The following is a 13,624-nucleotide window of genomic DNA, read 5'->3' as shown; positions in this document are numbered from 1 at the left end:
AAGCAATGCACCTGTTATTAGCGCTTATTTCGTTGTTAAAAATTGGAACGAGTTGTTTTCGAATTTAGTTTCAGCCATAGTTTTAGCACAAGTCTAAGAGCAAGTTCGAGTGCGCAAATTTTAGTCGACTACTGGGCAGCAACGAACGTGCGCAGTGACGCACTCACTTGAACAACTCGTTTAAAAGTCAAGTCAACCATCAGGAAATCACTCCATTGCCTTTTCGGTATAATGTCACTGGTTTCCCTCAAAACTTCATACATGTTAGCATGGAGCAGACCATCGGGACCACGGAAGAAACCACGCTCACGAGGCTGGTTCCATTAATTGTCGACCACGTGTAGTCAATTACTAATGGTTGACCAGCCTGGGTTCGAGTCAAAATAGTCAACCTTTAGTTAACCATGGTGCACACTCGAACTTGCTCTAGTTTGACAACCCACAGATTCCAGATCTTCAAGAGAGCCGGAAAGGGATGCCTTATACAGGTCGCGTTCGATTAGCTTCCCTGGGTCTACCCCACGGTGCTCTCACTCGGGTGAGCCCGACAAGAGCTTAACGATCATCACTCACCGCTCTCGTAGTGACGTCATGTACCTGGGGCCGGCCCCAAAGTGACCCACTCCACAAGCAGGGCACTGGGGGCTGACCCGGGTGAGCCCCCTGGAATGACGTCATAGCTATTCAAACGCACCGGGGGCAGACCGGGGTCGACCCCGGGAAGCTAAACGAACGCACCCACAAAGTCGAACATTTTCCAAGGAATTCCTGCAACGACATACAATGACGCCAGCCACCATGCGGGCATTCTTATTTCACAGGAAACTAGCCTGCACATTTGACGTCACATTTCGAGGCTCGTGAATAACGCCAGAGACCAGCCTCCAGCCTCCAGCCTCCAGCCGAAATGTACATGCAACTTTGACCTACATTCATTTCACATATAGAGATAAGCAGTCAAAGACAGGGGCCAAGAAGTAACAGGAAACGAGAAAAGAGAAGAAACACAGGAGAGGGCGTTTTATGTGGTAACCAATGCTTTTTCCTGTCAGGGAGTGGCGACATGACAGCGCCGATACTTATGTAGGGCGTTTCTTCTTGTAACCAGTGCCCAGTAAGGAGTGGCAACATGGCAACGCTGATGCTTATGCCTCCATCTTTGTTTGCCAAATAGTGAACATCAATGACGTAACATTAAAGCCCCACTAAATCATTATGAGATGATGTGTTTATAAAAACTAAGTCACTCGTAGTCACGTGACTCTTGGCGCACAAAAACAAATCGGCTACCAAAACTGGGGCAAAATAGGTAGATGACACCATCAAAGTTGATCTTTTCAACTTTTCTTGAAATTGTAAATTATTTTTTAAACAAATAAAACGTAAAGTTTGTAAGTGGATTTACTATTTGCTCATCCACGTATTTGTGATTGACTGCTGTCTTACAGCATTTTTGTCACACACAAATTGAAACAATTTACATGAATGGTAATTTGGTTGTTATCAACAATTCAGTAGAAACAAAACAGATTGTTTTTAACAGCATAAAAAATAGCAACTCTTTAAAGAAAACAAAGACAGAATACTATATACTTCTACTCAATAAGCAGAAAATCACCATCCCACACATCTGTGTGATTCGTTTGTGTTAATGCAAGTAAAATAAAAACCAACTGAGAAATAAAAAGAAAATCAGCTGGTTTCAGTAAAGAAATATTTCTTCAACGGAAGATGGACAGATTAACTGATTTAAAACAAATCAAATAACATTTCAATTATTTTGTAGTTTCAATTAGATTTGTGTTTTTCTTCAATCCACCAACTTTGGAAAACAAAGCATTTTTTTTAATTTCCCTTTCAGACTGAATTTTCTGGAATTTGCAGAGTACCTGGGACCTTCACACACAAAAAAAAAAAAGATCTCCTGTACCTTTGTGATACACACTTTCCTCTGGAACTCTTTGGTATCCATATAAAAACTATCCCTTACCTCAAAAACTCAGACAAAAGCTTTTTTTGTCGTTAAAAAAACGGCCACTCGTTCTAGAAGTCGATGTAAACGCAAAAAAGCTTACCTCATTTCCAACAGACTAAAGAGCATTTTTGCCAAAAGTAAAAGCACACATACCCTTGTTCAGTTGTGACTTTAATCAATTAAACAAAACTTGTTTGCTGTAAACAGTTTAAAATTACCACACAGCAGCAATATTTGTGTGTAGTTGTTTTATAAAGTGGTCAGTACTCGTCCTCAAAGTCTTCAACTTTTGTTAACTGTTCGGGTTCTACGTAGTCCTTCAACCGAGGTTCAGGTTTCAGAACCTTCGATTTGTTCTTCCTCTGGAAGCATTTCTCCACCTGGCCCAGGATTGTCTGAAGCCGTCTGTCCATCGCCTCCAAGTGGGCTTCTATCACCACCGGAAATAACAAGTCACGTGAGAGTGATTCGCGCATGACGTCACTCAGTTTAAACTTCTCCGTGGCCAGCAGCTCCAGTCGGTTGTAGGTCGTCTCTCGTAAACTGATAAACAAAAAGGTTTCAAATTGATTTGTATTATAAAGACGAGAAGCTCAGACTTTGCACATGATTTGCTGACAAAATAAAATGGGAGCATGCGTAAAATATATTAGCGCGACAAAGTCTAACCATTTGTTGGGGAGGGGGGGCACAACAATCAATACCAGACGACCTCGGTTGAAACTGGATCTCTTTTGTTTGAACGTGAAAATTCACATGAATTTAAATAACGTTACTTTAGAACTTTAAAGCATGAGTTTGTTCTGTTTAGGTATTCAACTAACGGCTACAATTATTTCAATGAGTTACGACTACGAATGCATTGTACAATGTTAACCGAAAACGTTAATTCATTTCAAAAAGGTTTGTAAGTTTACATGAACAAGGTAATTTGGGTGAATTACAACACAGTGCATCAACAAGACGTTATTTATAAGAGGTTTTATTTGTCCTTGTTTATAATTTTTTTATTTTTTTCCAAACATCATGGAAAAGGTCGGGAACGGACACAACTTCCTATTTTAGTCGAACAAACGTCGTTCTCATTTGCCAGAGGTCACCTTCACATTGAAGTTTTTATTGTGACAACTGTTCGTGTGGGTAACTATGATGTTTGTATGGGAGGCTTCAAAATTATTAAACCAGCAGCTGAAAATCTCCGCACGCATGGCGGGTTTTCTACATTGGGTGTTGTCTTTGAAAAACGACCTCTCTATAGAAAGGCTATTGGTGGCGCACTATGTTGCAAATCCCCAGCGTATTATGTGACACGGATGTGTTTGCATACACTTACAGGCAACATTGGAATAGCGGTGCGAGAATGGATAGCTCGTCATGATGATGTTTACCAAACCTAGTTGAGCGACAAATGAATAAAAGAGAGAAGAAAAAGTTGAGTGAAAATAAGTAACAGTTAAAATAAAAGTTGTATGAAACTAAATAATAGGTAAAATAAGAATTCATATGACAACGAAGACAATCTGAAGAAAAGTCGTGTTATGTTTAATGTTTAGGGTATAATGCATCAGTGGTATTCCGAAAAAGTAAATTCATTCATTCCTCTTTTTTCAACTAAAAATCACAGTACATCTAAAGTGATCAGTCCGTTTGGTGGTCACTTTTGAGGAAAAACTACCAACTGACATCTCTGCTTTGTCATAAATTTTGGTCACGAATCGATGTTGGTGTTTATTTTGGTGCTGTTATCACTGTCGCTGACTTTGTCACTGTTGTTGATGTAGTTGCGAAGTTTTCAATGTTGTTGTTGTTATTGTATTTTTCTTAACCTTATGATACACCCAGGGACACTTTTCATTGCCCTAATTACCAGACTATGACCAGTTGTCTATCGTGCGTTAAGGGGCACCTTATCGCCCATTGGATTCTGTGCTTTAAGGGGCATCATAAAGAGCAGATTTATGGTGAGCAGAGAATAAAATTGGGCTGATGGGGAGCCAGAGTGAGCGAGTGGCATGTTAACATCTAAATAATTCCAGGGGAAATTATGCGTTGTACTTACGATCTTCCGTGATCTAAATGAATCGGGAATGTAAAGTTTCCAAAGGCCTCAAATGTCTCGTAATGATGACGGTCCATGTTACCTGGGAGAGGAAGAGAAAAGAAAACAATTTTAAACTAGATTTACGTTTACACACCAACTTTCCATAGCACCAATCAATTCACTACTGAACCAACATACAACTGTGCATACAACCTTCTGTCGGTGAAATAACATTATGATGCATCCACATCACATACGCATATTTTGCAGTCAAATTACAAATCACTAACAAAATCATATTATATCATTTTTCACTAAAAACTTGAGCGCAGATGAAACTGTTCACATTTTGCTGTTTGCTGTGTTTCGAATTGAATACAATATGAATCTACTCTTTAGGATGGCGGGCACCGGGCAACTTTACCGTACATGGGAACCGCCACGAAATACAAGAAATATTATCCAGTTTCTAAATTGCAAGAATTTTCTTAAAGATATAGGACTTGCATGTAGTGCAGTTGGTTGCCTCCATGCTGCCTACACAAATTGTTACCACGGCACAAAAAAAAATGTAATATCCAACAATACTTTCCTCCACATTTTCATCCAGGGTATTAGTTAATAAAGACTGACATTTTTGATGAAAGGTCGCAGAATAGAATGTCCGGTATGAGGTTCTAGGGCCAAATAAAATGACCTACTCGTCCAATCTATTTCGGCGACACTTCTTCCTGTTAGAGCGAGGAGCCCACCTGTCTTTGCATTACCTGCCACTACACCGCACTATTTCCTAATACTCCCCCAGTTTCCAATTGATTCTCGCCACTGAGGTAACGAGGAAGCGGCTGGAGTCCACCTGCCTTCCTTGCCCGGTATCGATTTCCCCCCATTCTCCATTCTCAAATCATAGTTATGATGAACGCATTATTAACGCCACACTGTGTCTTATGACTATATGATATTCAATGTCTTACATATATAGCTGTATATGATATTTTTCATTTCATCTTATGTCAAAATAATTAATTGAACCGTCCCTCTGCGGGAACTAGACTAGAGGCAGAAGTGCGTTTACAACACGCAATGTGTGACAGCTCGACCGTCATAGAATGCGTCACCACCGTTAGTTGCAATACATTCTAAACGTCAGCCAACTAAGTATTTCTTTTGCATAAATACCATGGGTCTTTTTGGTTGGTACTAAGAAGTTTGTAACAGCTTATACTATTTATCTTTTATTTATAATGATAACATTTCCTTAACCTGTATAGGCCTAAAGTGTTCAATATTATTATTAAATCAAGAGAGAAGCGCCCCCTTTTGACATTGCTCTTTAAACGTCATAAGTTAACTATATGCAGTTCAACAGAGACCTCACCACATGTTATTTCTTCATCTTCAGAAATAAAAGGTCATTCTATAAAAAGAGAACAAACCGCCGAAGCCTCTATCTTTACTAGAGGGTCACATTTGCAGATAAAACAATTTGGCGGGAATTCACAGACAACATCCCACGATAATAGGAGCCAGCAGACTGGGGCCCAGATTTCGTTACGATGTAATCACGTTTGCTTTGCACACACAAAATTCCTCTCAACAGAAACAAATGATCAGCCAAAGCAAGTGGTCAGTTAGTTTAGCAGCTGCTCTTACTTCTAGACTTGTTAGTTGATGTTCTGGTAAACTCAACCTTATTCTCAACAGCGCCACGATTCAATCAAGCATAAAACCGATTCCAAGGTTCTGAATATTTATTCAATTAGTTTGCAATCACTTCTTTCATATCCATTTAAAACAACCATTAGAAGCAGACCGCCAGCGATAATGATGCCTCACTGTACGACATCAGATGTTCCTTAAAGGGATTGACCGATAATTTGTGTTTGGGAAACGTAAATTCCTTTTTATTATTTCGTTTTCAATACACAAACCACACCTCCCTGTGAACATTTCGTCAAGTTGGGTGGTTAAGTATAAACAATTTGAAACTGTTTTTGGATTGCAAACAATTCTTACACATTCAATTATTTAAATTACTGCATTCGAGTGTGAATTCTTTAGTCTTTAATCAATTTTAGCTTCTCCTCTGGCAGTTATGTCAGACAGAAACTTCCATCTTTAAAATGTGCACTAGTACTTCTTTACTCAGTGAGATTAAATTTAACGAATGCCTGTCTTCGAATATCCTTGATTTCATTTTCAGCACTAAAATCAACGTACCTATTAAAAAGTCAAAGACGCACATGTCCATAAGGTCGAGTAGTCTCCGGCCGGTTTTGTACGGGTGTTTATTCATGACAACCCGCTCACAGTATGCCGGATCCTGCTCCCATCTGCAAACCATACATCAATATCAAATTGAAATTCAGTCAAACGCACAGATGTTTTTATTTTGTATGTAAAAATTGATAATGGTAGATTGAACATATGGCATGCTGGCTAACTCGTGTACACGGCATAGCCGCATGGCAAGGCAGGTATATAGGCGTTACGTAATTGAATGTGAGGAGGACTTGTGCTTTGAGTAAAGGGTTTTTAAAAATGAGTCTTGTCATTCTTGTTAAATTACCACTTTAAGCTGGAAGTTAATCATATTTTACTTGAGGCTAATCGAAGGAATACTTCAATAAACTTAAGCCCACCAAATCTTAAGAAAAGTTAGCAAACGATTTTTCAATATTAAGCAAATAGTAAGCGAAAAAACGCCTCAAGAAGTGCCTCAAGCTAAATGCCTCACCCCTTCAAACTTGTTCCCCTATATAACCGTTTTTCAGATTTCTACTGCCTCAACCTTAAAGATGTTTTGCATATTTAAACTATAAGCCATTTGAGATATGGTGGACCCAAAACTATAACAGTTCGGGTAAATCTGTCTGTATACGTCCAAACCACGCAATGCCCTCCTATAGTGGCCACCATATCTCAAAAAGCTCATTGATGTTTCGTTAACTAAACTTACACGGCTGTTCTATGTTTACTATATGATCTTCGCCATGGATGCCGCCACGTTTTACGAGGCGCTGACTTGAATGAAGGCAGGTAGGCAGCTATGGAGCCCTCGATCATATCTGGCTGACCGCAAACAGCCGTCTCAGTTTCGCAATAGTAGGAACAATGACCCACGAAACAAATATTATTAGCTGGAAATGAAGCCGGACAGAAACTAGATTAGTTTGAAACCTTTCAATTTTATTCTGAAGTATTTACACAATATTGTGATACTACAACTGAAACTCGTGCCGGATTCCTTTTTGTTCAACGGAAGCTGCTGATGGCACTCTTGATGTTTTTTTTCCATCCAATAATAATAACTTGCAAAAACACTACCAAGGTATCAGTGAATTCTAAAGATACCAATTGTTCTCCTGATTTCTTGGAATCTAAAATTAAAGTATAAAAGTAATGAACTTGTCCATTGTGCTAAACATAAAAACGACCGTCCTTTATTTATGCAATCGGTTACGTTGTCTCATTGGTTGAGAGATACAATGACGTTTATAATAAGCAGAATCTCAACAACCAATCAGCAAAGTGCTTGTGTGAGCAAACTGTTTCATGGCATAACGGTCAGGGGATGTTTTACTGATCAAAATTAATAAATCAAAGGTTATAATTTGAGGGGAAAATTAATTATACCGAGTTATTTCGAAACCTACCAGGTGAACGAAAAAAAGTTTTACGGAGTCCCGAATCGGCCAAATCGTAGATATCTGATGTCAAATTGAACCAGCGACCAGCAACAGGTGGCGCCCGCCGAAAATCTAAAACTCTGTAGGAAAACATTACAAATATCAAAGGTCATTCAAAGACGATAGGGGATTAATTTTACGCGGTTTATATTTACACATTAGACGTTTATCTTTTCTTTAGAGCAACAAAGTGAGTTTGGGTTCCAAAAACAAACTTGGGTTAATGACGGATTATTTACACAAAGGCTTACTAAATAGAAATAATTATATATGCAAATCGTACATTTTGCAATTCTAACTTTGTATTTTGTAATTCTAGTTTGCTAACTATAGAGTTGGGTGTTATTAAAGGGAAGGTACACGTTTGGTAATTACTCATAACAAATATTAACTTAAAAACTGACTTGGTAACGAGCAATGGAGAGCTGTTGATAGTATAACCATTGAGGGAAACGACTCCCTCTGGAGTAACGTAATTTTAGAGAAAGGGGTAATTTCTCACTAAAATAATAAAATACTTCTAGCTAGAAGTATTTTGTTCTTATCTGAAAGCACACAAGGGTGTTTCTTTCTTTCATCATTTTCTCGCAACTTCGATGACCAACTGAGCCCAAATTTTCACAGGCTTGTTATTTCATGCTTATGTTGGGATACACCAAGTAAAAAGACTGGTCTTTGACAATTACCAAACGTGTACCTTCCCTTTAAACTACAGAATACTTCAGCTTTCGTGTCCACAAGTCTATTCAGCTATTTGTTTGACTGTTCCTCGCCTTAATGGTCTCGACTAATATTAGAATCGTTTCATTGACTTCTTTTGTTAACTTTAAGCCTGGCAGCAAAGAAAGGAGACAAAAATAAACAGGGTGATTGAAGGAAGTTAAGTTACAAAAGGTCGATACCATAGTGGTGCACTTATAGGCCGTTGTTTACTCTTCAAACAAATAAAGGAATATATATATATAAGTTACTTTAATTGATAACATCCATATAACTGACCGAAACAAAAGTTTGTTGGTCGCCTATCAACGCAACCGAATCTACTCTCTGATAGAAGTCAAATAAAGTTCACTGTATATTGATCAACATTCCATAATGTACAAAAAATAGACCGAAACAAAAGTTTGTTGGTCGCCTATCAATGCAACCGAATCTACTCTCTGATAGAAGTCAAATAAAGTTCACTGTATATTGATCAACATTCCATAATGTACAAAAAATAGTACATGTCAATAGTCAAAACGGAAGAACACTGTCACAAAACATCAATGCATAGGTATGGCACGTTAACAATTAATTTTAGAGGAAAATAGTTTAATGTAGGATTTGAAACTTTGCATAGACCTTACCTTGCAAATACCAATGTTGAATGAGGTGCATTGTGGGATAGATATGGATAAAATTTGGATACCAGCTAGACCACAATGCACCTAATTCCAAGCTTTACCCGCGCGCCCCAGTGTTTGCGAAAAGGTCTATGGTGAGGTCTGCGGTGGCACCATGTGTAAATTTCTTTTATGTAGTGATTGTTCCTAATGACGATCAGAGCACATACTGATCGAAACGTTGAGGTTTCAACCACCGGTTTTTCTCAGAAGCACCACTGCTCAAAATATATACACATGGTGCTGCCGCAAACCTCACCTGAGTATAGTATATGCAATAAAAATGACATGAATATACACATTCAAATGAGTTAAACTTGTGTCAAGAGGGAAGAGGGGAAGCACTGAATGGTGTATTCTGAAACCATACAATGTTGCAGCACCGTTCCCTGATCGAACCGATGAGCCTTTTCGAAACCACGGTTTCGGCTTATGACCCAGGCTGAGGGTCCGTCGTGTATTTTGAAAACGTGTGCTTTCGTGGCCTGTAATTCCACCAGGCAGACGGAGCCTAAGCCGGAGCAGACTTCGTAGTTTTGAAAAGGTCAAAGGTGTTAAGAAATCGAGGATACAGAGAAAAAATAGTATAGAACCATTTAACTGTTTCGGTCAATGGCCAGTGATTGACCAATTGGCAATCTCGACCGAAACAGGTATTGGTTACGACCGCCAAAACGAACCCCTGGTACACAGGGAATAATACAAAATGGTGGATACGTTTCTCTGATCTACTAATACCTGCTCTGCATAATAATGATATCTCTATTATACCTTCTCGGTCTGTGGTACCGCAGTGCTTACCTATCAAGGTGAAATGCTGCTATTTCAGCGTTGTGGCGCTCGATATCCGAGAAGTAGAAATGATTCGGTAATGTTTCATATTCTCGTGGTACCCTGCCATTCACAAGAGAAACAATATATACAATTATTGTGGCCACTGTGCTTATAATTATGTAGATTATCGTAAGCGAAGGAGTAACCCAGGAAACAACAAAATGCTGGAAAGTTTGCACTAGACACTGGGCCCCAAGAAGCAAAAAAAGTTTGAGTTGAAGGGAGAGGGTTTAATTGGAAACCACATAAGGTATCACATGCTGTCAGCAAGACAGATGGCTCCACTTTATTAGATGGTGCAGATAAGGGTAAATCTGTATGTCTGTAAAATTGTATGTACAAAGTATACGAGTGAGTGTTTTTTAATACACAACTTAAGAAACTGATACCCCCTGTATAGATGTGGAATATCCCATTCTAGGATATTAAGGACTTTGACTATCGCAGGGCTTTGCAATTTAGAGAAAACAGTAAAATAAGTAACATGTGCTATGACTTTATTGTAAACAGTAATACTCTTTTGTTAGGGGCAAATATGTACCTAATAGCAGTGACAGCAAGGGGAGCTTAAAGGCTATGGACACTACTTGTCATTACTCAAAATACTTGTTTGCATGAAAAGTTATTTGGTAACAAGCAATGAAGAGCTGTTGATAGTATAACACATTGTGAGAAAAGGCTCCCTCTGAAGGAACGTAGTTTTCGAGGAAGAAGTAATTTTCCACTAAAATATTTGAATTTGATTTCGAGACCTCAGAATTAGATTTTGAGGTCCTGAAATCAAGCATCTGAAAGCACACAACTTTGTTTAACAAGGGTGTTTTCTTCCATTATTATCTCGCAACTTCGACGTGAGCTCAAATTTTCACAGGTTTGTTATTTTATGCATAATTATGTTGAGATACACCAAGTGAGAAGACTAGTCTATGACAATTAGCAATAGTGTCCATTGTCTTTAAGGAACACTTACCTCCAAGGCTTGAAGAGTGAATGACCTCCGTCATCATATGTAATAATAAGTTTCACTTGGGTACCTCCAGATTTCTCATCTAATACACGAAAGAAAAACACATAAAAAGAACATGTTTTAAAAAATACTCATGTGATAACACACTGTTGTGATACAGTATAAACGGCATTTATTATTTTATGCTGATGAGAACATTTAAATTCGATTTCAAATCTGCATCAATGACACAAACATTTTATGACCGGGCACAAAACCCAGTCTGAAGGTTTACAATCTTGTCTTATAGTTGATAACTTTTTTGTATTGTATTGTATTGTATAACAACATTTCAGAGGTTCACTGTGGTGTGTTCATTGGAACATAGAAGAGCTGATATGATTTTGTTTCCCGTATCGAAACAACTATAATGCATCTAACCTTTACGAAAATAATGTGTTCTCAATGTGTTTTTTCACGAGCCCTATTTTTACAACAGTCAATTCAAAGGATTCTTCACTCTAGCAAAATGCAACACCTAAACTGCTGGACACTGTTGGATTATGGTGGTATCTGATCTCACGCCAAGGAAACTCACAGTGCAGTCTAACAAAACCAGCAGTTGGATTGTTGTTATAGAGTTAAAGACACCGGACACCTTTGGTAATATGTCAAAGACCAATATTCTCAATTTGTGTACCCCAACATGCATAAAATAACAAATCTGTGAAAATTTTGACTTAATTGGTCAAGGAAGTTGCAAGAGAATAATACAAGAAAACACAACCTTGTTGCACAAATTTGTGTGATTTCAGATCTTCCTAAAATAGGCTTTTCTATGTCTGAAGTCTTTTAATATTTGAGGGAGAATTAACCTCTTTCTCAAACTACGTATCTTCAGCGGGAGCAGTTTCTCACAATGTTTTATACTATCAACAGCTCTCCATTGCTTTCTTTTGAGTAATTACTAATGGTGTCCAGTGCCCATAAACAGTTGGGCTAAAACCATTCTAGAGAGAAACAAGCTGACAGATAAGCCAATTCTTACCAACTCCGTATATTGCTTCCGTCACGATGTAGTCTAAAAGTTCATCGACCTCCGAAAAATTGGAGTAAACTTCGTATCTGTTGATTTTATGCTGGAATGCCTCCCAAATTTTCAGATCGTGCGCTCTGTTGAGAAAAAAAAGTAAAACAAAGATTCATAAACAAAGAGATGAATAAACAATTGTCCCAAATCCTAAATCGACAACAAGGTTCGATTTCCAAAACAAGGTTTATCTCTCTAAATGGGAGTAATTAAAACAGGATTGTAGTTAAGGACCAATCCATTTTTAGATTTAAAATTAAAATCTTTTAGATTTGAATTTGAAATGCTTATAGGATTTATTTTTAAATCTTAAAATGTACTGGTCCCTTTCTAAAATTCTTAGGATTACAAGCCACCCCCCCCCCCCACTTAGAGTGTAAATTTTTCATAAATAAAAACAGTTCATTTATTTGATTCGTGTCCCGGGCTAAAACAGCTACAAGAATCAAATATAGGAAGCGTCCTCTCGTATTGTAGTAGTCACTTTTCAAACTACCCCGCGCTGATCAGTTACCATCCTTACCATCGAGAGCCACATTTCATGAAGAGCGACCTCTGTTGGTCAAGTCGCAACAGAAGCGATCAGTTTATCGCACACACTCGATCGGATTTGTATTGAAGTGTTCAGCGTATAATGTGATAAACATCAACCGCTGAGAATGTCTTCATGTTATTGAAGGAGCTTATGATTATAACGGCGATTCAATTGCCTGGAAAGTTTCGCTAACATGAGGAGGGCGTACAAGATTCTTACAGAGTGAGGTTATGAGTAGCAGACTATAAACCGAGTTAAAATGTGTTATTCAAATGTTATTAAAGGCACTGGGGTCGATTTCACAAAGTGTTAGGACTAGTTCTAACTTAGGACTAGTCCTAGGAGATATACAAATTGCATGGATAGTCCCAAGTTAGGACGAGTAACTGGTCCTAACTCGAGATAAGACTTGTCCTAACTCTTTGTGAAACCCACCCCTGGACAAGTATTCTCACTTGGTATATCCCAACGTATGCATACAATAACAAAACTGTGAACATTTGGACTCAATGTTGGTCATGGAAATTGCAAGAGAATAATGAAAGAAAAACGGCCTTGTTGCAAAGATGTGTACCTGCAGATGCCCAATAAACGGGCTTCAGGTCTGAAGTCATGCTCTTCATTGCTCGTAAAACCAAGTAAGTTTTTATGACAACAATTTTGAGCCTAATTACCAATAGTGTCCAGTGCTTTTAATCAGCCTCTTTCACAATAAATACACGGAGTTATTAAAACAATGACCTATACAACAGATGGTGTTGTTGTGACAAAGTACCCACAAAATATATTTGTTAAATGCATGAATGCGACCGCAATAACATCATGGACGACCGTCAGTCATCGCCAATCAAACGAAAATTTTAGATATATTTAAAGGAGATCAATAAAACTAAATTGAAATTGCCAGTGTTCCTTAGCTATTTATGTCAGTTTGGTGACTCATTTGTATTCATGGATTTTCCAATTCAGCCGACGTGTGTAAAGATATTTAATTTGTAGGAATTTCTTGATTATCTTAGAGAAACTTCATAGCATTTTATTATTCAAAACAGAAAATACATTTATTCACCCAATGTGGTACACAGTATTAAAGTGAAGCAGCAAGAGACAGTTTCTCCCGCCTCTGGCG

General features: G+C 38.2%; 1 protein-coding gene across 1 annotated transcript in view; it reads right to left on the bottom strand.

The window, feature by feature from the left end:
* Positions 1-1,407: 1,407 nt before the first annotated feature.
* Positions 1,408-13,624, bottom strand: part of LOC139944328 (extracellular serine/threonine protein CG31145-like) — a 28,118-nt gene continuing 15,901 nt past the window's right edge. Inside the window, exons 2-10 of the mRNA XM_071941322.1 lie at positions 11,919-12,043; positions 10,895-10,973; positions 9,892-9,984; positions 7,673-7,785; positions 6,976-7,156; positions 6,237-6,349; positions 4,035-4,116; positions 3,309-3,368; positions 1,408-2,518 (exon numbers count right to left, since the gene is read on the bottom strand). Of these exons, the coding sequence (XP_071797423.1) occupies positions 2,236-2,518; positions 3,309-3,368; positions 4,035-4,116; positions 6,237-6,349; positions 6,976-7,156; positions 7,673-7,785; positions 9,892-9,984; positions 10,895-10,973; positions 11,919-12,043 (1,129 nt within the window). The 3' untranslated portion in view covers positions 1,408-2,235. The remainder of the gene's footprint in view (positions 2,519-3,308; positions 3,369-4,034; positions 4,117-6,236; positions 6,350-6,975; positions 7,157-7,672; positions 7,786-9,891; positions 9,985-10,894; positions 10,974-11,918; positions 12,044-13,624) is intronic.

The sequence above is a fragment of the Asterias amurensis genome, chromosome 11, assembly GCF_032118995.1.
Source record: "Asterias amurensis chromosome 11, ASM3211899v1".
Classification (NCBI taxonomy): Eukaryota; Metazoa; Echinodermata; class Asteroidea; order Forcipulatida; family Asteriidae; genus Asterias; species Asterias amurensis.
This window is presented reverse-complemented; position numbering and strand designations above follow the sequence as displayed.